Source organism: Salvelinus namaycush, chromosome 2 (genome assembly GCF_016432855.1).
Source record: "Salvelinus namaycush isolate Seneca chromosome 2, SaNama_1.0, whole genome shotgun sequence".
Lineage (NCBI taxonomy): Eukaryota > Metazoa > Chordata > Actinopteri > Salmoniformes > Salmonidae > Salvelinus > Salvelinus namaycush.
This window is the reverse complement of record NC_052308.1, coordinates 1,922,077-1,947,148: the sequence shown is the minus strand read 5'-3', so window position 1 is coordinate 1,947,148 and position 25,072 is coordinate 1,922,077. Positions and strand designations below refer to the sequence as shown.

The 25,072-nt window shown below is 42.5% G+C and overlaps 2 protein-coding genes across 2 annotated transcripts in view; one reads left to right on the top strand and one right to left on the bottom strand.

The window, feature by feature from the left end:
* LOC120020152 (collagen alpha-1(II) chain-like) overlaps positions 1–17,780 on the top strand; it is an 82,984-nt gene extending 65,204 nt beyond the window's left edge. Inside the window, exons 34-44 of the mRNA XM_038963630.1 lie at positions 6,266–6,427; positions 8,837–8,944; positions 9,405–9,512; positions 9,791–9,952; positions 10,192–10,353; positions 11,269–11,322; positions 11,463–11,570; positions 12,147–12,435; positions 12,729–12,916; positions 13,943–14,185; positions 15,521–17,780. Of these exons, the coding sequence (XP_038819558.1) occupies positions 6,266–6,427; positions 8,837–8,944; positions 9,405–9,512; positions 9,791–9,952; positions 10,192–10,353; positions 11,269–11,322; positions 11,463–11,570; positions 12,147–12,435; positions 12,729–12,916; positions 13,943–14,185; positions 15,521–15,667 (1,731 nt within the window). The 3' untranslated portion in view covers positions 15,668–17,780. The remainder of the gene's footprint in view (positions 1–6,265; positions 6,428–8,836; positions 8,945–9,404; positions 9,513–9,790; positions 9,953–10,191; positions 10,354–11,268; positions 11,323–11,462; positions 11,571–12,146; positions 12,436–12,728; positions 12,917–13,942; positions 14,186–15,520) is intronic.
* A 3,833-nt stretch (positions 17,781–21,613) lies between these two features.
* LOC120020143 (leucine-rich repeat-containing protein 3-like) lies at positions 21,614–23,258 on the bottom strand. Its single transcript, XM_038963618.1, has 4 exons — positions 23,231–23,258; positions 22,814–22,866; positions 22,396–22,547; positions 21,614–22,184 (listed from the first exon to the last, which is right to left on the bottom strand). The coding sequence occupies exons 1-4, from the start codon at positions 23,256–23,258 to the stop codon at positions 21,614–21,616; spliced, it is 804 nt and encodes a 267-aa protein (XP_038819546.1).
* Between the last annotated feature and the right edge of the window lie 1,814 nt (positions 23,259–25,072).

Below are 25,072 nucleotides of genomic sequence, written 5' to 3'. Positions count from 1 at the left end.
CAACATAATGTCCAGCTATATATATAGACTTCGACATATCAACAAAAATGGATTCCACTTCAAACTGAACCTTGCGTTCGGAATGCCATGTTTCCTTCTAGGATTGAAACCAATAAACAGACCAACACAGATTCATTCAGCACCACTATTTTACTTAGTATAGTATTTACTATAGTATTTAGTATAGTATTTACTATAATATTTACTATAGTATTTAGTATAGTATTTACTATAGTATTTACTATAGTATTTAATATTGTATTTACTAGAATATTTAGTATAGTATTTACTATAGTATTTACTATAATATTTACAATAGTATTTACTATAGTATTTACTATAATATTTACTATAGTATTTACTACAGTATTTAGTATGGATATTAAGTATAGTATTTACTATAGTATTTAGTATAATACTTAGTATAGTATTTAGTATAGTATTTCCTGTAGTATTTAGTATAGTATTTACTAAAATATTTAGTATCGTATTTATTGTAGTATTTATTATAGTAATTGTTATAGTAGTTGATATAGTATTTAGTTTAGTATGTAATATAGTATTAGGTATAGTATTTAGTATAGTATTTACTATAGTATTAAGTATAGTATTTACTATAGTATTTAGTATAGTATTTACTATAGTATTTACTATAATATTTACTATAGTATTTACTATAGTATTTACTATAGTATTTACTATAGTATTTAATATTGTATTTACTAGAATATTTAGTATAGTATTTACTATAGTATTTACTATAATATTTACAATAGTATTTAGTATAGTATTTACTATAGTATTTATTATAATATTTACTATAGTATTTACTATAGTATTTACTATAATATTTACTATAGTATTTACTACAGTATTTAGTATGGATATTAAGTATAGTATTTACTATAGTATTTAGTATAATACTTAGTATAGTATTTAGTATAGTATTTCCTGTAGTATTTAGTATAGTATTTACTAAAATATTTAGTATCGTATTTATTGTAGTATTTATTATAGTAATTGTTATAGTAGTTGATATAGTATTTAGTTTAGTATGTAATATAGTATTAGGTATAGTATTTAGTATAGTATTTACTATAGTATTAAGTATAGTATTTACTGTAGTATTTAGTATATTATTTAGTATAGTATTTAGTATATTATTTAGTATAGTATTTACTGTGGTATTTACTATAGTATTTAGTATAGTATTCACTGTAGTAGTTTCTCCCACTGGAACCAGTAGTGAATAACGCTGGATGTAGATGACATCAACCTGGTTTCATTCTGTTCTTCTGAATGGTTATTACAGAGAGTACTGACCTGCTCCTATCAGTCTGAATGGTTGTTATTACAGAGAGTTCTGACCTGCTTCTATCTGTCTGTGGGCAGAGAAGTGGCAGCCAAGATGAGAGAGGAAGATTATTTTGTTAAAATAGCATGGCCTTATTTCTATTACAGCATATTGGATGACTGTCATTCATATTCCATTCACCCAGTTCAATGTAACATCGATAGGTTAAGGCTACTACATGATACTATCATTTTCCCTATACCCATCATGAGGTTGCTACAACCTAGCTTATGAATGAAAGTTTACAACATTGTTCCACAGTTTGAGAGAAATTTGAATAATCACGGTGACAGACATTGTGTAACGGCAGCCTTCCTCCTCTTCACGAGAAGAGAAGGTGTAAGGGATCGGACCAACACGCAGCGTATCCAGTGCTCAACATGTTTAATAAAACGAAACTGTGAACACTTACAACGATACAAAATAACAAATGTGGCAAACCGATACAGCCCTATCTGGTGCAGAGAAAACACAAAGACAGGAAACAACCACCCACAATCCCCAACACAAAACAAGCCACCTAAATATGATTCCCAATCAGAGACAACACAAAACACCTGCCTCTAATTGGGAACCATATTAGGCCAAACATAGAAACAGACAAACTAGACACACAACATAGAATGCCCACCCAGCTCACGTCCTGACCAACACTAAAACAAGCAAAACACACAAGAACTATGGTCAGAACGTGACACATTGTTACATTCAATAATCTTGCTAGCTGATCTATGGTGTAATCATTAGTCCAACAGTTGCAAACGAGAATTTCTATTGGACAATTTCAGATATGTTTATCCCCGTTGCCTCCGTTTAAGAAACATTTTTAAATAAAACTGGTAGAATGAATACACCCCTGATCACATGCAAACACAGTTCACTTTCATAGCAGCCAGATCATTGTATAATTCCTTCTTGCATCTACGTACTCTCTTACCTTTTCCCTTCACTTGTGGACTTCAGTGCATAACACGTCAGCTGTCTGTGACCAGTGAAAAAGAAAATCGAAGCCAAACCTTCATATCATAACCGCTAACCGCTACGCACATCCTACATTGTTGTCACCATATTAGCTAATGTCAAGTCAACAACAAAGCTACGAGAACTAATGCGTTAGTAAACCCACTACAATCGTGCAGTACAATGTACAGTCAGCAAGCAGTTTAGTAGTTACACCAGCAGGCCCCGGGGAAAATAAATTAATTCAACCAAAAGCTTTTCTTGACTTGGAAGAGTTCCAGTGTTGCATAGCAAGCTAGCTAACATTGCATCACTCTCTGTTTGAGCTGAGTGTTTGAGTAGGTTAAACTAGCTAGCTGCATTCAGTAGCTAAGTAAGTAAAAAATATGAAATATAGCTATCTCTCTCTCTCTCTCTCTCTCTTGCTTCTCCTTCATTTTTGAATAAATAATGGGAAACACTATTCCCTCATCCCATCATAAGACAGGGTAGTCAGTATGTGTTCATCACTGACCCAATAACCAGTCCAAACACACTATTTTAGTATATTTTTATCTAAAAATAATACCTTTTTTAACGTTTCACTATTTTTTTTATGACATTCACTGAGGAGGATGGTCCTCCCCTTCCTCCTCTGATGAGCCTCCACTGTCCCAGAGAGTCTTGTCCTGCTCCTGTCTGTCTGTATGTCTGTCTGTCATGTTTTGTATGCTACATTTCTGGTTTTAACCCTGCTGATTGGTTGATTGACTGATTGCTTGATTGGTTGCTTGTTTTACTGGTTGATCAGTTGATCGGTTGAGTGATGGACTGATTGATTGGTTGATTGATTGCCTCCTCCCTAAGTTTGTTTTATTCACAGCTTTAGCACACTCTGTCAACCCGGATGTCCTAGCCGTGTCTGAATCCTGGCTTAGGAAGGCCACCAAAAATTCTGAAATTTCCATCCCCAACTACAACATTTTCCGCCAAGATAGAACTGCCAAAGGGGGTGGAATTGCAATTTACTGCAGAGATAGCCTGCAGAGTTCCGTCTTACTATCCAGGTCTGTGCCCAAACAGTTCAAGCTTCTACTTTTAAAAATCCACCTTTCCAGAAATAAGTCTCTCACTGTTGCCGCTTGTCATAGACCCCCCTCAGCTCCCAGCTGTGCCCTGGACACCATATGTGAATTAATTGCCCCCCATCTATCTTCAGAGTTTGTACTGTTGGGTGTCCTAAACTGGAATATGCTTAACACCCTGGCCGTCCTACAATCTAAACTAGATGCCCTCAATCTCACACAAATTATCAAGGAGGTACATCCCTAATACCAGGTACATCCCTAAATCTGTAAACACAGGCACCCTCGTAGATATCGTCCTGACAAACCTGCCCTCCAAATACACCTCTGCTGTCTTCAACCAGGATCTCAGCGATCACTGCCTCATTGCCTGCTTCCGTAATGGGTCAAACGACCACACCTCATCACTGTCATACGCTCCCTAAAACACTTCAGCGAGCAGGCCTTTCTAATCGACCTGGGCCGGGTATCCTGGAAGGATATTGACCTTATCCCGTCAGTAGTGGATGCCTGGTTGCTGTTCAAAAGTGCTTTCCTCTCCATCCTAAAAAAGCATGCCCCATTCAAAAAATGTAGAACTAAGACCAGATATAGCCCTTGGTTCACTCCAGACTTGACTGCCCTTGACCCTTGACGATACGCAACTTTCAGGGAAGTTGGGAACCAATATACGCAGGCAGTTAGGAAAGCAAAGATTAGCTTTTTAAAACAGAAATTTGCATCCTGTAGCACACACTCAGAAAAGTTCTGGGACACTGTAAAGTCCATGGAGAATAAGAGCACCTCCTCCCATTTGCTCACTGCACTGAGGCTAGGAAACACTGTCACCACCGATAAATCTACGATAATCAAGAATTTCAATAAGCATTTCTCTACGGCTGGCCTTGCTTTCCTCCTGGCTACCCGATTCCCGACATCAACATCACTACACCCCCCACAGCAACTTGCCCAAGCCCCCCCGCTTCTCTTTCACCCAAATCCAGATAGCTGATGTTCTGATTGAGCTGCAAAATCAGCTGGGCCCTACAAATCAGCAGGGCTAGACAATCTGGACCCTGTCTTTCTAAAATTATCTGCCGCAATTGTTGCAACCCCTATTACTAGCCTGTTCAACCTCCCTATCGTATCGTCTGAGATCCGTAAAGATTGGAAAGCTGCCGCAGTCATCCCCCTCTTCAAAGGGGGAGACACTCTAGACCCAAACTGTTACAGACCTATATCCATCCTGCCCTGCCTTTCTAAAGTCTTCCAAAGCCAAGTTAACAAACAGATCACCGACCATTTCGATTCCCACCTTACCTTCTCCGCTATGCAATCTGGTTTCCGAGCGGGTCATGGGTGCACCTCAGTCACGCTCAAGGTCCTAAATGATATCATAACCGCCATCGATAAAAGACAATACTGTGCAGCCGTCTTCATCGACCTGGCCAAGGCTTTTGACTCTGTCTATCACCACATTCTTATCGGCAGACTCATCAGCCTTGGTTTCTCAAATGACTGCCTCGCCTGTTTCACCAACTACTTCTCAGATAGAGTTCAGTGTGTCAAATCGGAGGGCCTGTTGTTCGGACCTCTGGCAGTCTCTATGGGGGTGCCACAGGGTTCAATTCTCGGGCTGACTCTTTTCTCTGTATACATCAATGATGTCGCTCTTGCTGCTGGTGATTCTCTGATCCACCTCTACGCAGACAACACCATTCTGTATACTTCTGGCCCTTCTTTGGACAATGTGTTAACAAACCTCCAGACGAGCTTCAACGCCATACAACACTCCTTCCGTGGCCTCCAACTGCTCTTAAATGCTAGTAAAACTAAATGCATGCTCTTAAACCGATCGCTGCCCGCACCCGCCCGCCCGTCTAGCATCACTACTCTGGACGGTTCTGAATATGTGGACAACTACAAATACCTAGGTGTCTGGTTAGACTGTAAACTCTCCTTCCAGACTCACATCAGACATCTCCAATCCAAAATTAAATCGAAAAAAGGCTTCCTATTTCGCAACAAAGCATCCTTCACTCATGCTACCAAACATACCCTCGTAAAACTGACTATCCTACCGATCCTTGACTTCGGCAATGTAATTTACAAAATAGCCTCCAACACTCTACTTAGCAAATTGGATGTAGTCTATCACAGTGTCATCCGTTTTGTCACCAAAGACCCATATCCTACTCACCACTGTGACCTGTATGCTCTCGTTGGCTGGCCCTCGCTTCATATTCGTCATCAAACCCACTGGCTCCAGGTTATCTATAAGTTTTTGCTAGGTAAAGCCACGCCTTATCTCAGCTCACTGGTCATCATAGCAGCACCCACCCGTAGCACGCGCTCCAGCAGGTATATTTCACTGGTCATCCCCAAAGCCAACTCCTCTTTGGCCGCCTTTCCTTCCAGTTCTCTGCTGCCAATGACTGGAACGAATTGCAAAAATCACTGAAGCTGGAGTCTTATAGCTCCCTCACTAACTTTAAGCATCAGCATTGCACCTGTACATAGCCCATCTGTAAATAGCCCATCCCCATATTGTTATTTATTGTTTTGCTCCTTTGCACCCTAGTATCTCTACTTGCACATTCATCCTTTGCACTATCTATCACTCCAGTGTTTAATTGCTAAATTGTAATTATTTCACCACTATGGCCTATTTATTGCCTTACCTCCCTAATATTACTACATTTGCACACACTGTATATAGATTTTTCTATTGTGTTATTGACTGTATGTTTGTTTATTCCATGTGTAACTCTGTGTTGTTGTTTGGGTCGCACTACTTTGCTTTATCTTGGCCAGGTCGCAGTTGTAAATGAGAACTTGTTCTCAACTAGTCTACCTGGTTTAAATAAAGGTGAAATTAAAAAAAAATGTAAAAAATGTGTCTCTGCAGGGTAACCCTGGTGCTGCTGGTCCCTCTGGCCCTGCTGGTAAAGATGGTCCTAAGGGTGTGCGTGGAGACGGTGGACCCCCAGGCAGGCAGGGAGACGCTGGGCTGCGTGGAACCGCTGGAGCCCCTGGAGAGAAAGGAGATGCTGGAGAGGATGGTCCCTCTGTAAGTTCACCTGTTTATCACTACAGTATCGTCCTCCAAGCTCCAACCCGGGGCATAGTGGACGGGCTTGATAACTCTCATGGAACCCAGCACCCTACTTAAGCAAAAGATGGTAATACAAGCTGAATTCATCTTTTGTCACAACCGTCCTCAATACAGGTCCTACAGCTTTATTCAATACAGGTCCTACAGATTTATTCAATACAGGTCCTACCGTCTTTATTCAATACAGGTCCTACAGCTTTATTACAATACAGGTCCTACAAGCTTTATTCAATACAGGTCCTACAGCTTTATTCAATACAGGTCCTACAAGCTTTATTCAATACAGGTCCTACAAGCTTTATTCAATACAGGTCCTACAAGCTTTATTCAATACAGGTCCTACAAGCTTTATTCAATACAGGTCCTACAGCTTTATTCAATACAGGTCCTACAAGCTTTATTCAATACAGGTCCTACAAGCTTTATTCAATACAGGTCCTACAAGCTTTATTCAATACAGGTCCTACAGCTTTATTCAATACAGGTCCTACAGCTTTATTCAATACAGGTCCTACAAGCTTTATTCAATACAGGTCCTACAAGCTTTATTCAATACAGGTCCTACAAGCTTTATTCAATACAGGTCCTACAAGCTTTATTCAATACAGGTCCTACAGCTTTATTCAATACAGGTCCTACAGCTTTATTCAATACAGGTCCTACAAGCTTTATTCAATACAGGTCCTACAAGCTTTATTCAATACAGGTCCTACAGCTTTATTCAATACAGGTCCTACAAGCTTTATTCAATACAGGTCCTACAAGCTTTATTCAATACAGGTCCTACAAGCTTTATTCAATACAGGTCCTACAGCTTTATTCAATACAGGTCCTACAAGCTTTATTCAATACAGGTCCTACAAGCTTTATTCAATACAGGTCCTACAAGCTTTATTCAATACAGGTCCTACAAGCTTTATTCAATACAGGTCCTACAGCTTTATTCAATACAGGTCCTACAAGCTTTATGCTTCCTTCAACATTGACAAGTTATTTAGACCACAGTGTTTCTGAACTTGAGGTGATCTTCAGACTGTCACTGACAACACACATCCCACTACCCAAGTTAACATGGAAATACATTCATTTTGGGGTTTTGCAGCTATAAAACAATACTGACTTTATTTCTTAATAAACGTCTCTCTTGGGTTTACTTCCAACCCAACCGGCATGGACATCAGTCCAGGGAATGAAAGAAAAGTCCATTTATAATGGACGACACTATTCCCTTGTCCCCATCACAACACGGGGCGGTCAGTATGTGTTTGTCACTGACCCAATAACCAGCCCAAACACACTGCTGTCTGTGGGCTTCCCCTGGACAGAGATATGATGGCAGAGAGGACAAGTTTTTTCCTTTGTACTTCCACTCCCTGCAGTACCGTTCACCCCCTGAGCAGTACTGAACTAACAGCCGGCATAGCTGGCAGTTACTGAAATTGGATGGCCAAGTACAGAGAACAGACACTCTGTTCCTCTCCGGCCTAAATCACAGAAGTGGAGTTGGATGCAGTGTGCTTTTTCCAAATGCTTTTTCTTGTTTTTCAGTATGTTTATAGATGTATATAGTTTTCCAGTATGTTTATATATTTTTATAGTTTTTCAGTATGTTTATTGATGTATATAGTTTTTCAGTATATTTATTGATTTTTATAGTTTTTCTGTTGATATATTTTTAGTTGTTGTTGAAAACACTCACCAGAGATCCTTGAAAATAACACACTCTCCTCTTGTCCTCCACTTCCTCCTCTCCTCCTCTTCTTCCTCTCCTCTTCCTCCTCTCCTCTTCTTCTTCCTCTCGTCCGCCTCCTCCTCTCTTCCTCTCTTCTTCATCTCCTCTTCCTTTTATTCTTCCTCTCTTCCTCGTCTTCCTCCTCTACTCCTCTCCTCCGCTCCTCCTCCTCTCCTCCTCTCCTCCTCTACTATCTTCCTCCTCTACTCCTCTCTTCCTCCTCTCCTGCTCCTCTCCTCTCTTCCTCCTCTCTTCTCTTCCTCTTCTTCTTCCTCCTTTTCTTCCTCTCTTCCTCCTCTCCTCCTCTCCTCCTCTCCTCTCTTCCTCCTCCTCTCCTCTCTTCCTCCTCTCCCCTCTTCCTCCTCTCCTCTCTTCCTCCTCTCCTCCTCTCCTCCTCTCCTCCTCTCCCCTCGTCCTCCTCACCTCTCTTCCTCCTCTTCTTCCTCTCTTCCTCCTCTCTTCCTCTCCTCCTCTCCCCTCTTCCTCCTCACCTCTCTTTTTCCTCTTCTTCCTCCTCTTCTTCCTCTCTTCCTCCTCTCCTCCTCCTCCTCCTCTCTTCCTCCTCTCCTCTCTTCCTCCTCTCCTCTCATCCTCCTCTTCTTCCTCTCTTCCTCTTCTCTTCCTCATCCCAGGGTCCCGATGGTCCTTCAGGTCCTTCAGGTCTGGCTGGACAGCGTGGTATTGTTGGTCTTCCAGGACAGCGTGGAGAGAGAGGTTTCCCTGGCTTGCCCGGACCCTCTGTAAGTCACATACACCACATTACACATCCCATTAATTCATTAGACTATTCATTCATTCATTCATTCATTCATTAGACTATTTATTCATTCATTCATTCATTAGACTATTCGTTCATTCATTCATTCATTAAGCTATTCATTCATTCATTCATTAGACTATTCGTTCATTCATTCATTCATTAAGCTATTCATTCATTCATTCATTAGACTATTCGTTCATTAATTCATTAGACTATTCATTCATTCATTCATTAGACTATTCATTCATTCATTCATTATGATTCATTAGCCTATTATAGATGACAGAATAATATTGTACTGTCAATTGACTTGTACCCACCCCATCCATTTCAAGTAAGAATGGATGGATGAATATTCAAAGAAAAAGATCATTGAATATATGACTATTGATTTGACTATTGATTAGAGTGCCAACTAACCTGTGTGTCCATCTCCCCAGGGAGAGCCTGGTAAACAAGGAGCTCCTGGTGGAAGCGGAGACCGTGGACCCCCTGGCCCAGTGGGACCCCCTGGACTGACTGGACCCGCTGGAGAGCCCGGTAGAGAGGTCAGTGTCTGTCACATATCGTGTTGTGTCTGAAATAGCATCCTCGTTCTTATATTGTTCAATACTTTTAAACAGGGTCCGCATAGGGCTCTGTCCAAATGTAGTGCACTATATAGGGAATAGTGTGCCATTCAATGCAGCACAGTGTCACCGTTATGGCCTCTCATGGTCAACTCTATACCTACAATACAATACGTTAACTCACTGTCATGATTAACTGAATCACTAACTATACGTTAGATGTTTCTGATATTAAACAATGTGTTATTGTCTCTCAGGGCAACGCTGGTTCTGATGGACCACCTGGTAGAGATGGATCCACTGGAATCAAGGGTGACCGTGGTAACACCGGTCCTGCTGGTGCTCCTGGCTCCCCAGGTGCTAATGGTTCCCCCGGCCCTGTCGGCCCCACCGGCAAGCAAGGAGACAGGGGAGAGGCTGTGAGTATACACCCTAAATCACTCCCCATAACATCCCCAATGGCACCCCGTAGAAGCCTTATAACACCCCTAAAACCCCCTCTCTTGAGAGGACGTCAGGGGTGAACAACCCAGGCCATGTTATTGTTTTCTGTCTATTTTCTCTTGCCAGGATAAACTGGATCTGTGATAGAGTTCAGTCGGATATTAATAGTGTTTTAATTCATCCATAAAGTGTATGTTTCTTGGCTGTGCTATAGGGAGCTCAAGGACCCGCTGGGCCTGCCGGGCCTGCTGGAGCCAGAGGGATGGCTGGACCCCAAGGACCCCGTGGAGACAAGGGTGAGGCTGGAGAGGGTGGCGAGAGAGGACAGAAGGGACACAGAGGATTCACTGGTCTGCAGGGTCTTCCCGGACCTCCCGTAAGTACCCCCCTAATCTCCCTGTACCCCTAATCTCCCTGTACCCCTAATCTCTCTCTACCCCCTAATCTTTCTGTACCCCCTAATCTTCATGTACCCCAAAATCTTCCTGTACCACTAACCTTCATGTACCTCTAATCTTCCTGTACCCCTAACCTTCCTGTACCCCTAATCTTCCTGTACCCCTAATCTCCCTGTACCCCTAATCTTCCTGTACCCCTAAACTCCCTGTACCCCTAAACTCCCTGTACCCCTAACCTCCCTGTACCCTAAACTCCCTGTACCCCTAACCTTCCTGTACCCCTAATCTTCCTGTACCCCTAATCTCCCTGTACCCCTAATCTTCCTGTACCCCTAATCTCCCTGTACCCCTAATCTTTCTCTACAGCCTAAACTCCCTGTACCCCTAATCTTTCTGTACCCCCTAATCTCCCTGTACCCCTAATCTTTCTGTACTGCCTAAACTCCCTGTACCCCTAATCTTTCTGTGCCCCCTAATCTTTCTCTACCCCCTAATCTTCCTGCACCCCTAATCTTTCTGTGCTCCCTAATCCCCCTGTACCCCATAATCCCCCTTAACCCTTTATTTCTCTTTACCTCAAAATCTCTCTATATAACAAATCTCTCTGTATCACAAATCGCTCTATATCATAGAAATGTCCCTTTAGCCTTTACCTGTAGTTGTGTATATCCTATAGACATTGTCTCACCATGTCTCTCCTCAGAGGGTCAATCTGTCCTATAGACATTGTCTCACCTTGTCTCTGCCCATAGGCTCAATCTGACCTATAGACATTGTCTCACCTTGTCTCTGCCCGTAGGATCAATCTGACCTATAGACATTGTCTCACCTTGTCTCTCCCCATAGGGTCAATCTGACCTATAGACATTGTCTCACCTTGTCTCTCCCCATAGGGTCAATCTGGAGATCAGGGTGCCTCTGGACCTGCCGGACCAAGTGGATCAAGAGTGAGTATAGACAGAATGGTTAACAACTCTTACACAGAGCTTTGACATGTATCCTTCCTTATTGTCAGCCAAAGAGCATGGCAGGCAGAGCTCTAGTCTATAGTACAGTACATCTAAATCCTTGTGTGTGTTTTGTGTAGGGACCTCCCGGACCTGTTGGTCCCTCTGGAAAGGATGGTTCCAACGGTATGCCCGGCCCCATCGGACCCCCCGGACCTCGTGGTCGCTCTGGAGAGACAGGCCCCTCTGTGAGTAACGCTCTCATCTCCCATCTATCTCTCAATTTATCTTAGTACTAGAGAGGAGAGGAGAGGAGAGGAGAGGAGAGGAGAGGAGAGGAGAGGAGAGGAGAGGAGAGGAGAGGAGAGGAGAGGAGAGGAGAGGAGAGAGGAGGGGAGAGGAGGGGAGAGGAGGGGAGAGGAGGGGAGGGGAGAGGAGAGAAGAGAAGAGAAGAGGAGAGAAGAGGAGAGGAGAGGAGAGGAGAGGAGAGGAGAGGAGAGGAGAGGAGAGGAGAGGAGAGGAGAGGAGAGGAGAGGAGAGGAGTGTGTGACATGGTGCAAATCTCAAATCACCCCCTATTCCCCGTATAGTGTGCTACCTTTGCTCTGGTCAAAGTAAGGCCCTGTGTAGGGAGCAGGGTGTCATCTGAGACGGCAGCCAGCCATATGAACACTTGATGCTAGCTGTACTTTAAGTTCCGTCTGCTCTGTGGTTTTCGTCCTCTGTAATGCCTATGGCCCTGGTAGCAGCACATCACCGGTAGCTCGTAGTTTCCAATTTCTTCAATCAATTAAGGATTCTATCTTTCTGTCTGTGTATCTCAGGGTCCACCTGGAAACTCTGGACCCCCTGGTCCCCCTGGTCCTCCCGGCCCTGGTATCGACATGTCTGCCTTCGCTGGTCTGTCTCAGCCTGAGAAGTCCCCCGATCCTCTGAGGTACATGAGGGCCGACCAGGCCTCCGGAAACCTGAGGACGCACGACGCCGAGGTGGACGCCACGCTCAAGTCCCTCAACAACCAGATCGAGAACATCCGGTCCCCCGAGGGCTCCAAGAAGAACCCTGCACGTACTTGCAGAGACCTGAAGCTGTGCCACCCTGACTGGAAGAGTGGTGAGTGACGGGATAGGAGCGAAGATTGCCTCTTTGTTTAGGGGTCAAGAGTTTTAGCCAAGCGACAGGACTTGACCAGGAAAAACTCAGGGCCCTAAAGTTTCTCCTGGTCAGGTGACGTGTCTCCTGCCCCCCCACTGATTAGGTCAGGCAAAAATTCCATAATATTTAGGAAGTCTGGAAGATTCTGTCTTATTCAAAAGAGAAAGTAAATATAAACATGTGTTTTATAGTACAGAGTAATAAGAGCTGATTCAATCTGAGCCGTCTCCTTCTCCTCTGTCTGTCTGCAGGAGAGTACTGGATCGACCCTAACCAGGGCTGCACCATAGACGCCATCAAGGTCTACTGTAACATGGAGACTGGAGAGTCCTGCGTCTACCCCAAGCCCGCCAGCATCCCCAAGAAGAACTGGTGGTCCAGCAAGAGCAAGGCTGCCAAACACGTCTGGTTCGGAGAGACCATGAACGGGGGATTCCACGTGAGTCACAATTCAATCTCTCTTCGGTCTCTTCTATATATTTTCACGATCATACAATCATGGTTTTTCCTCTTCAGTCTCAGGCGACATCTGTTAAGTGTGCAGTGACCTTATTTACTCAAGCATCTCTGTGATTAGTCTGTTTCAGTCCTTTAGGGGATTCCTGTTTTACTCAAATACGACACAATTACTTTTTACGTACATTATCTCAATCAATGCCACTAAGTCAGTTAAAAATCTGATATAGTTCTGATATAATGATGTCCTTGATTCTTACATCCCTGTCTCCCTGTCCTCTCTCACTAGTTTTAACCATTGACATTGTGAAATTAAATCCATCGTTGTACTGGTCTTAACTACTCTGTTCTCCCCTCTCTCAATTCAATTCAATTCAATTCAAGGGGCTTTATTCGCATGGGAAACATGTGTTAACATTGCCAAAGCAAGTGAGGTAGACAATACACAAAAGTGAAACAAACAATACAAATTAACAGTAAACATTACACATACAGAAGTTTCAAAACAATAAAGACATTACAAATGTCATATTATATATATACAGTGTTGTAACAATGTACAAATGGTTAAAGCACACAAGTTAAAATAAATAAGCATAAATATGGGTTGTATTTACAATGGTGTTTGTTCTTCACTGGTTGCCCTTTTCTTGTGGCAACAGGTCACAAATCTTGCTGCTGTGATGGCACACTGTGGAATTTCACCCAGTAGATATGGGAGTTTATCAAAATTGGATTTGTTTTCGAATTCTTTGTGGATCTGTGTAATCTGAGGGAAATATGTGTCTCTAATATGGTCATACATTGGGCAGGAGGTTAGGAAGTGCAGCTCAGTTTCCACCTCATTTTGTGGGCAGTGTGCACATAGCCTGTCTTCTCTTGAGAGCCATGTCTGCCTACGGCAGTAGCAAGCAAGCCTTTCTCAATAGCAAGGCTATGCTCACTGAGTCTGTACATAGTCAAAGCTTTCCTTAAGTTTGGGTCTCTCTCTCTCTGCTGCCCTCTACAGTTCAGCTATGGTGATGCCAGTCTGGCAGCCAACACTGCCAGCATCCAGATGACCTTCCTGCGGCTGCTGTCCACCGAGGCTAGTCAGAACCTCACCTACCACTGCAAGAACAGCGTGGCCTACATGGACGGGGCCACGGGCAACCTGAAGAAGGCCGTGCTGCTCCAGGGCTCCAACGACGTGGAGATTAGAGCCGAGGGCAACAGCCGCTTTACGTACACCGTTATGGAGGACGGCTGCACGGTGAGAGGATGAAAACACACACACACACACACACACACACACACACACACACACACACACACACACACACACACACACACACACACACACACTCATACACACACACACACACACACACACACACACACACACACACACACACACACACACACACACACACACACACACACACACACACTCATACACACACACACACACACACACACACACACACACACACACACACACACACTCTCTCTCTCTCATACATATACACCCACACACACACACACACACACACACACACACACACACACACACACTCTCTCTCATACATATACACCCACACACAGGCAACAGCCACTTTACATACACTGTGATGAAGACACACAGAACAGTTTTGAGACTATTTAAACCCACAAATACACTCATTCACTGTCCCTTATCAATATCTATAACATGTCTGTCCCCTATCAATATCTATAACATGTCTGTCCCTTATCAATATCTATAACATGTCTGTCCCCTATCAATATCTATAAGATGTCTGTCCCTTATCAATATCTATAACATGTCTGTCCCCTATCAATATCTATAACATGTCTGTCCCCTATCAATATCTATAACATGTCTGTCCCTTATCAATATCTATAACATGTCTGTCCCCTATCAATATCTATAACATGTCTGTCCCCTATCAATATCTATAACATGTCTGTCCCTTATCAATATCTATAACATGTCTGTCCCTTATCAATATCTGTAACATGTCTGTCCCCTATCTATATCTATAACATGTCTGTCCCCTATCAATATCTGTAACATGTCTGTCCCTTATCAATATCTGTAACATGTCTGTCCCCTATCAATATCTGTAACATGTCTGTCCCCTATCAATATCTATAACATGTCTGTCCCCTATCAATATCTATAACATGTCTGTCCCCTATCTATATCTATAACATGTCTGTCCCCTATCAATATCTATAACATGTCTGTCCCCTATCAATATCTATAACATGTTTGTCCCCTATCAATATCTATAACATGTCTGTCCCCTATCAATATCTGTAACATGTCTGTCCCCTATCTATATCTATAACATGTCTGTCCCCTATCTATATCTGTAACATGTCTGTCCCCTATCAATATCTATAACATGTCTGTCCCCTATCTATATCTGTAACATGTCTGTCCCCTATCTATATCTGTAACATGTCTGTCCCCTATCTATATCTGTAACATGTCTGTCCCCTATCTATATCTGTAATATGTCTGTCCCCTATCTATATCTGTAACATGTCTGTCCCCTATCTATATCTATAACATGTCTGTCCCCTATCTCTCTGTCCCCAGAAACATAAAGGAACGTGGGGAAAGACAGTGATTGAGTACCGATCCCAGAAGACCAGCCGGCTGCCCATCGTGGACATTGCTCCTGTAGATATTGGAGGAGCGGACCAGGAGTTTGGGGTTGACGTCGGCGCAGTTTGCTTCTTGTAAAGAAAGAGGGATGAAAAGAAGGAGAAGTAGAGGGGAAAAACACATCAAATATGAGAGAGAGAGGAACACACACTTCTATCAAAAAAAGGAAGAATGAAAGAAAGAATAGAGAAAGATCACGACACTTTTATATAATTTTTTTGTTTTAAGTAAAAAAGTGCTTTTTCCAACTAAGTCCTGCACTGAATGGCACCGGCAATATTCATCTGGGATTTCATGGCCTTCCAGTCTCACTCCATCAGACCCCCCCTCCCATGGTGCCTCAGCCCTCCCTGCATCCACCCTACCCCCCACCCTGGGAGCACCTCCCCACTAACAAGAAGGATCGAGGAGAAGAGGAGAAAGAGGCAGCGTGCCAGACAATGAGTTGGTGTTATTTATTTATTGTTCAGGTGTGGGACCCAGGTGTGTTTGGACTGAGTGTGTTAACCTGTAAAAAGGCCCCCCGCGCACAACAACATACATATTCTATCAGTTCCCCCTTTTCTTGTTCCTCTTCCATACCTCCACACCCTAAACATTATATCAAATCCAAACCAAAAAATCTAGCAGTGTTCCTACTTCCAACCGTCGCCCCAGTGTGTATCAGGAAGTTACTGTGTATTATAATAAAGTCAAATGGTGCTATTGTTGTAAAACAAGTCTGTATTCTTTAACAACCAGATACTAATGTATTAGTAACATGTTTATAACGTGTGTACGTATATGTATATGTGTGTATACATATATATACATTTTTCAAAGAGTACATTTCACGCTGAGATCATTTTTCAGAGTGGTAAATGTTGCTCCTCCCCCCCGACCCAGCCCTGACCCTCCTCCATGGCAACCCAATGACACATAAACCATGTCCATAATACATTTTGTAAGAGACATGTTCAATTCGGAATCAATCCCAGCTACCTCACACACAAAAAATAAAGAAACAACAAAGCAAAGTTAAACCCTGTATCCAAGTTTACAAATCAAGCTTGGGCGATCTTCTCTTTGGTGCATTAGACCCCATGTTGTGAGAAGCCCACCAGAAGTTGACTTTGACCGTTGACCTATCCCACTCCACTTCCTCCACATAAACCCCCCCGCTGTCCCCTCACACAGGAAGTACCTTCTGCCCTGGCAGGAAGTACCTCGGCCCTGGCCATGCCCCTCTAGGAGCAGGATACGCCCTCTAGGAACAGGACACGCCCCCTAGGAGCAGGGCACGCCCCCTAGGAACAGGAACGGGATAGGGCTTTTAGACTTGATATCGATACTGGACACTCCAACCCTCATTTACACACAGAGGGTGTAACGCACCATGACCAGGGCAGAGGGTGCATTCGTTTGTGAGGGTGTGTATATCTATTTTTTCTATTAATTATAATAGTAATATTGTTAATAATAACATCATTACTATTATTATTATTATTATTAAATATGATGATCATGATTTTGTTTTTGTTACGGTTTTGATTCATGTAAATTGGAAATAAAAGAAAAAAAACAAGTAACAGGCTGAAGTCGCTTTTTATTTTTTTTATTTTTGTTGTTTTTTGGTTGTTATTCACCCCTCAAAATGCTCCAGAGAAGAGTGTGTAGCGTAAAACATATCTGGGGAGATTATTTGTTTCTGTAACCTGAAAGTATGATTGAACTTTTTTGTTGTTGACGGTATTATATTCCCAGAGATAGAAGCCATACCAAATCTAGATTCTGTGTCCTGTATGGGCCTTTCCGTTGGTCTGTGTGTTTGAGCTAAATGCATATTTGAGGGGTGGGATGTAGTCAGAAGAGAGAGACCATGGAGCACAAGTGGGCGGCACCCTATTTTATATGTTGTTTTCTTCATTGGAGAGAGTATGCAACATTTTGTGAGGAGGTGCGAAGTTCATATCATGTACTATTTTGTAAAATGTAAAACCTTTTTTCAATATTTTCAGATTGTTTTTTAAGCATGCTAGTTAATAAGAGAAGGAATGGGAAACATTTCCAACCGCAATCATCAGTAACTGTATGAATTGATTGTCATCCTGTCTTTATATTTTTTTCCTTTTCTTTCCTGACTTTTCACCTTTCACCTTTCACCTTTCACCGTAGCAATAAAAGGTAGAAGCATTTCTCTAAACAACACAGAGCCACGTTTGTTTTATTTTTTATATATTTTATTTTTTTCCCGAAATTTGGTTTTAAAGTTCATTTATTACTTGATGTATTGGTTCCCGAATCTACGATGTCACCTTTGTTAGAATAATTATTGACATTTAAAACAACAGGAGAAAAAACTAATCAGCAGGACAAAAATACATCACAAATAAAAAACGTTGTAAAAATGACACAGGGGGCATGCTTGGTTCTTGTTGTCTGGGTTATTGGCATCTCCACAGAACCGGTTTTGTCACTCAGGTTGTGGTCTATATTCATTGTAGCATATGACATGAAACAGTTACACTACAGTTAATGACAGGACAGTGCTATCAATTAAAGGAGTTGGGTTATCATTTAAAGGGGCAGTGCTATCATTTAAATTAACAGTGCTATCATTTAAAGGGACTGTGCTATCATTTAAATTGACAGTGCTATCATTTAAATTGATAGTGATATCATTTAACTTGACAGTGCTATCATTTAAATTGATAGTGATATCATTTAACTTGACAGTGCTATCATTTAACTTGACAGTGCTATCATTTAAATTGAAAGTGCTATCATTTGAATTGACAGTGCTATCATATAAAATTGACAGTGCTATCATTTAACTTGACAGTGCTGTCATTTAACTTGACATTGCTATCATTTAAATTGACAGTGCTATCATTTAAATTGAAAGTGCTATCATTTGAATTGACAGTGCTATCATATAAAATTGACAGTGCTGTCATTTAACTTGACAGTGCTATCATTTAAATTGACAGTGCTATCATTTGAATTGACAGTGCTATCATATAAAATTGACAGTGCTGTCATTTACATTGACAGTGCTATCATTTGAATTGACAGTGCTATCATATAAAATTGACAGTGCTATCATTTAAATTGACAGTGCTATCATTTACATTGACAGTGTTATACCACAACCTGTGCTAGAATGGAATTCTGAATACCACAACATTACACACAATACAAAACCTCTTAGGGTTTGTCTGAGACAAATGGAATAGGAATATCGTCACAGAAACGTGCCACATATAGGCTCCTGTACAAACAGCTTTTTTCATGAAACACGTAACATCCTATTCTGATATTGATTAAACCACAATATGGTACAGGAGTCATTCTCAATCCATTTCAACTTTGGATTTCAATAATGTCAGAAAAAAAGTCATTCAACGTATTACACGTTCGTAACACATTCACCAGCATGCTTTCATTTAGTTCACGACATTAACCTACCTATTCAGTCTGGATCGCTGGAGCGGTACAGATTCTGCGATATACATTTTAAGATAATTTCCCATTGAGCTGGCATATGCAACGTTTTACCGTGAATGCAGTCTCTGCTAATGCGGGAACATTGCCTTTAAATTTCAATTAGGCTGTAATGCTGAACTTCCATGACTGAATAGAGCCCCTGGTTTCAATACCGTGGCGTGAAGACTGTTCGCAGAGACTGCATTCACGGTAATAGCTGCACGAAATATCTCAAAGTCAACTGTCTCTTTAAACTCACTTCACTAACAATAAGAAAATCCAGGAGGAAAATACAGGACCATAACTTTAACCACACAGACAGAAAACCAGGCCTTAAAACAGCACTAAGAAGATACATTAGGATCCACAGAAACAAGCATTTCCTAAAAACCAAGTTTGTTTCATTCGGCGGATCATTTTTTAACAAAGATAATGTTAATTATTAAACCAATTCTAAATCAGGTCTTTATTTAATTTCTCTGCTTCCGAGACAGCTGATACCCTGCCGTCATACACTAGTCTCTCCCACTTGGCCAATTTAGAAATGATTGCTTGCTACGTACTTGATGACTAAAACATGGATTCACCACCCGCTTCCTAGGGCCAGGGTAAAATTAGAACAGCAGGAAGGAATGGATGTAGTGCGGATTGAGGGATTAGTGGGGTTTAATATAATAATAACTTTATTTGTATAGCGCTTTTTTATACAAGTAACATGTTTCACATCATAAAATAAAAGCACTAAGCATCTTTATAAAAGTGTCTTCAGAAGGGATTTAAAAAGAGGCACTGAATCTATCAGCCTCATGTCCTCTGGCAGACCATTCCAAAGTCTCGGGGTCTTAATGGCAAATGCCCGATCTCCTTTAGTTTTCAACCTAGACTTTGAATGGGTCAACAGTGGCCTGCCAGAGGATCTCAAGCTGTGTCCGGGCTCGTAGGGTGATAAAACATAGGATATGAATGTAGATGACTGGCTGGTTCAGACTCAGTGACCTTGTAGAGTGAGAGGTTAAAATAGCCTTCTTCACTGATCATCAAGGGCTGGAGAGAGATACAGTAGAACTAATGATCCTGAACACTAAACAACATCACGTGCCTTTGGAACCTGATATACAGAATAGAAACAGACACTCCCTCAGGTTACATGTTTGTAACGATCTGCTATCTGTCTGTCAAAAATAATTTTGTCAAGGTGAGTATTCCCTCTTAAGAGTACAATGGAAGATGAAAGCCATCAGTATTGATGATGAAAGCCACCAGTATTGATGATGAAAGCCACCAGTATTGATGATGAAAGCCACCAGTATAAAGCCACCAGTATTGAAGATGAAAGCCACCAGTATAAAGCCATCAGTATTGATGATGAAAGCCACCAGTATTGATGATGAAAGCCACCAGTATTGATGATGAAAGCCATCAGTATTGATGATGAAAGCCACCAGTATTGATGATGAAAGTCACCAGTATTGATGATGAAAGCCACCAGTATTGATGATGAAAGCCACCAGTATAAAGCCACCAGTATTGATGATGAAAGCCACCAGTATTGATGATGAAAGCCACCAGTATAAAGCCACGAGTATTGACGATGAAAGCCATCAATATTGATGATGAAAGCCACCAGTATTGATGATGAAAGCCACCAGTATTGATGATGAAAGCCACCAGTATAAAGCCACCAGTATTGATTATGAAAGCCACCAGTATAAAGCCACCAGTATTGATGATGAAAGCCACCAGTATTGATGATGAAAGCCACCAGTATTGATGATGAAAGCCACAAGTATTGATGATGAAAGCCACCAGTATTGAAGATGAAAGTCACCAGTATTGATGATGAAAGCCACCAGTATTGATGATGAAAGCCACCAGTATTGATGATGAAAGCCACCAGTATAAAGCCACCACTATTGATGATGAAAGCCACCAGTATTTATGATGAAAGCCACCAGTATTGATGATGAAAGCCACCAGTATAAAGCCACCAGTATTGCTGATGAAAGCCACCAGTATTGATGATGAAAGCCAGCAGTATTGAAGATGAAAGCCACCAGTATAAAGCCACCAGTATTGATGATGAAAGCCACCAGTATTGATGATGAAAGCCACCAGTATTGAAGATGAAAGCCACCAGTATAAAGCCACCAGTATTGATGATGAAAGCCACCAGTATTGAAGATGAAAGGTACTGATCAATATTGACAGTCTTCTCTGTTTCTTTCTTCTTCTGGTCTTTCTCTGTTCATTTGGACAGCGTTAAAGCTGTGCATATGCCAGTGAATACAAAAACATATTTTTTTGTATAAATGTAGTCAGGGCAAAAAAATATAAATAATTATGGAAAAGATCCAATAGTTACAAAAAATAAAATGTTGTAATCATTTAATTAAAGTCAAAGTTGTTATAGAGTCCATTTTCAATTAACAAGCTCTGTCCCAATACAGAGACATGAATTGTCTCTACGGCCTTTTCGTAGACCTTCTCTTGGTTGTTTTTGTAAAAGAGAATGTGTTCTCAATAACCTACCTGATTAAATAAAGGCAATAAATAAATAGTTCAGAGACCAGTGCTTATCGTGTCGGTCTCCGTGAGTGTTTTCCTCGGACTGGGCAAACTCTTCAGATACTCCAGATGTCTTCTGGTCTCAGCCTGGTTCTGTCTCACGTAGTAGACCACATAAACAATGACCATGAAGAACCACACGAACATGGTCACCAGCATAGCCACATCTGTGGTCTTCCGCTGGAGATTACAGAAGTTCACCCCAGAGTCGAGCAACTTAACCAGCGGTTGACCGGCGTGCTCCCCTGCACCCCCTGGATCCTCCCAGCGACTCACCTCCCCGGCGCTCCTCACCGAGCTCTCACACACGATCCCGTTAACCGTCTCCGGCTCTAGATTTAACGTCTCCATCAGCTCCTGCAGGGTACAGTCACAGTGCCACGGGTTGTGGTAGAGGCGTGTCTTGGCCCGCGTGGAACTGAACTCGTCCCGGCTGGCCTGGCGTAACTGGTTGTGGGAGAGGTCCAGGAGACGGAGCTCTGAGCTCAGGTGGCGCAGGGCCCCGGAGGAGAGGGTATCGATGCGGTTGTGGGAGAGGTACAGCTCCCTCAGGTGGGTCAGCTCCCTGAAGGGAAGGTAAATAACAAGAGGAAGTGTCAGAAACATCATAATTAGACCTGGAACTAAAACCAAACTGGGAGCCAGATATGAATTGTAATGAAAGAAATAGAAAAATAAATATTAATTAATTAATCAATGAATACATTTATTAAATGAACTAATGACAATAATGAAGGTGAAGGTGAATAAAAAATGACAATTGTTATCTTCCTTGCCTAAAGGCGCTCTCGGGGAGCGAGCGGATGTAGTTCCTCTCCAGGTGGAGGGTGACAGTGTCCGGAGGAAGGCCCTGGGGGAACTCACGGAGCCCAGCGTCCATACACAGCACCATGCTGCTCTCCCACACACAGTGGCAGCTGTCAGGGCACTGGGGGAACACCGGGGGGAGGAGGAGGAGCAGGACCAGCAGGGTGAATGACCAGCCTCCCAGGTCTCCCCCAAGCCTTGTCTCCTGCCCCAGCCCTGTCCCGGTTCCCTGCCCTCTCTCTCTCGCCCTCCCTCTCTCCAGTCTTCTCTCTTTCCCAAGCATTGTGCCCAGTCCTCCTCTCTCCAACACTTTATCCAATCCTCTCCGCAGCCCCAATCCATCTCCTCCATGACATCCAGTCCTCCCGCTGAGGCACATGTCCTCACCATAGCCCCCGACACACCCCAGGTCCAGAGGGAGATGCCAGGACCAGCAGAGCCTGGTGGAACAGAACAGAAAACAGCATGAGAAGAGGCTATAGAACACACTGAACATCCACAGGAGGTGAGTGGAAAGTACATACAGTACAGCCACATCCACAGATGTTGGAGTGAAAGAACACATGGAAGGAACCTCGATTGGTGGAGAAGAAAAAGAACACACGGGAGGAAGTTTGATTGGACCCTCTCTCTATCCCCCTTTCCCTCCCCTCGACCTGCTCCACTCTTCACCCACCCCTCTCTCTCCTCCTCCTCTCTCCCTCCTCCTCTCTCCCTCCTCTGGCTTTGAGACAGGAGCTGGATACGTTCTATAGAAGTTCACCAGGGAACATTGTTTTGTTACGGCAGTGATTCAACCCTTACGTGATAAGGACCTTAGGACTTTGAACATAACGACCTGAGGGTTGGAATTTTCTTATAATAATCACTCTTGGGAGTTGGGAGCATCACAGGGTGTCTCACAGAGTTTGTTAGGGCAGACAGAGAGAGGGGGGCCAAGAGAGAGAGAGAGAGAGAAAGAGAGAGAGAGAATGGGCGGGAGAGAATGGGAGAGAGAGAGAGAGAGAGAGAGAGAGAGAGAGAGAGAGAGAGAGAGAGAGAGAGAGAGAGAGAGAGAGAGAGAGGTATGTATATAGACATAATGACAATTGAAATTGTCTTTATTATTTTGGAACTTTTATGGTTGTAATGTTTACTGTCAATTTTATATTGTTTATTTTACTTTTGTTTATTGTCTATTTCACTTGCTCTGGCAATGTAAACATATGTTTCCAATGAATTCTTTTTTTTTTTATTTCACCTTCATTTATCCAGGTAGGCTAGTTGAGAACAAGTTCTCATTTACAACTGCGACCTAGCCAAGATAAAGCAAAGCAGTTCGATACATACAACACAGAGTTACACATGGAATAAACAAGCATACAGTCAATAATACAGTAGAAAAAGTATATATACAGTGTGTGCAAATGAGGTAAGATAAGGGAGGTCAGGCAATAAATAGGCCATGGTGGCGAAGTAATTACAACATAGCAATTAAACACTGGAATGGTAGATGTGCAGAAGATGAATGTGCAAGTAGAGATACTGGGGTGCAAAGGAGCAAGATAAATAAATAAATACAGTATGGGGATGAGGTAGTTGGATGGGCTATTTACAGATGGGCTATGTACAGGTGCAGTGATCTGTGTCTATTGTTGTCTCTGATTGAGAACCATACTTAGGTAGACCTTTTTTCCACCTGTCTTTGTGGGAAGTTATCTTTGTTTGATGGCACATTGCCTTAAGCTTCACGGTTTGTTTTGGTATTGTTTATTGTTTTGTTGGCGACATCTACTATTAAAAGTATGTACGCTCACCACGCTGCACCTTGGTCCTCTTCTTACCACAGCCGTGACAGATGCTTAATGTGAGTCTGGAAGGAGAGTTTACAGTCTAAACAGACACCTAGGTATTTGTAGTTGTCCACATATTCTAAGTCAGAACTGTCCAGAGTAGTGATGTTGGACGGGCGGGCAGGTGCAGGCAGTGATCGGTTGAAGAGCATGCATTTAGTTTTACTTGCATTTTGGAGCAGTTGAGCAGTTGGAGGTCCCGGAAGGAGAGTTGTATGGCATTGAAGCTCGTCTGGAGGTTTGTTAAAACAGTGTTCAAAGAAGGGCCAGAGGTATACAGTATGGTGTCGTCTGCGTAGAGGTGGATCAGAGAATCACCAGCAGCAAGAGCGACATCATTGATGTATACTGAGAAGAGAGGTGGCCCGAGAATTGAACCCTGTGGCACACCACAGGGGCCCAGACTGCCAGAGGCCCGGACAACAGACCCTCCGATTTGACACACTGAACTCTATCAGAGAAGTAGTTGGTGAACCAGGCGAGGCAATTATTTGAGAATCCAAGGCTGTTGAGTCTCCCGATAAGAATGTGGTGATTGACAGAGTCGAAAGCCTTGGCCAGGTCGATGAATACGGCTGCACAGTAATGTCTCTTATTGATGGTGGTTATGATATCATTTAGGACCTTGAGAATGGCTGAGGTGCACCCATGACCAGCTCTGAAACCAGATTGCGTAGTGGAGAAGGTACGGTGGGATTCGAAATGGTCGGTAATCTGTTTGATAACTTGGCCTTCGAAGACCTTAGAAAGGCAGGGTAGGATAGATATAGGTCTGTAGCAGTTTGGGTCTAGAGTGTCTCCCCCTTTGAAGAGG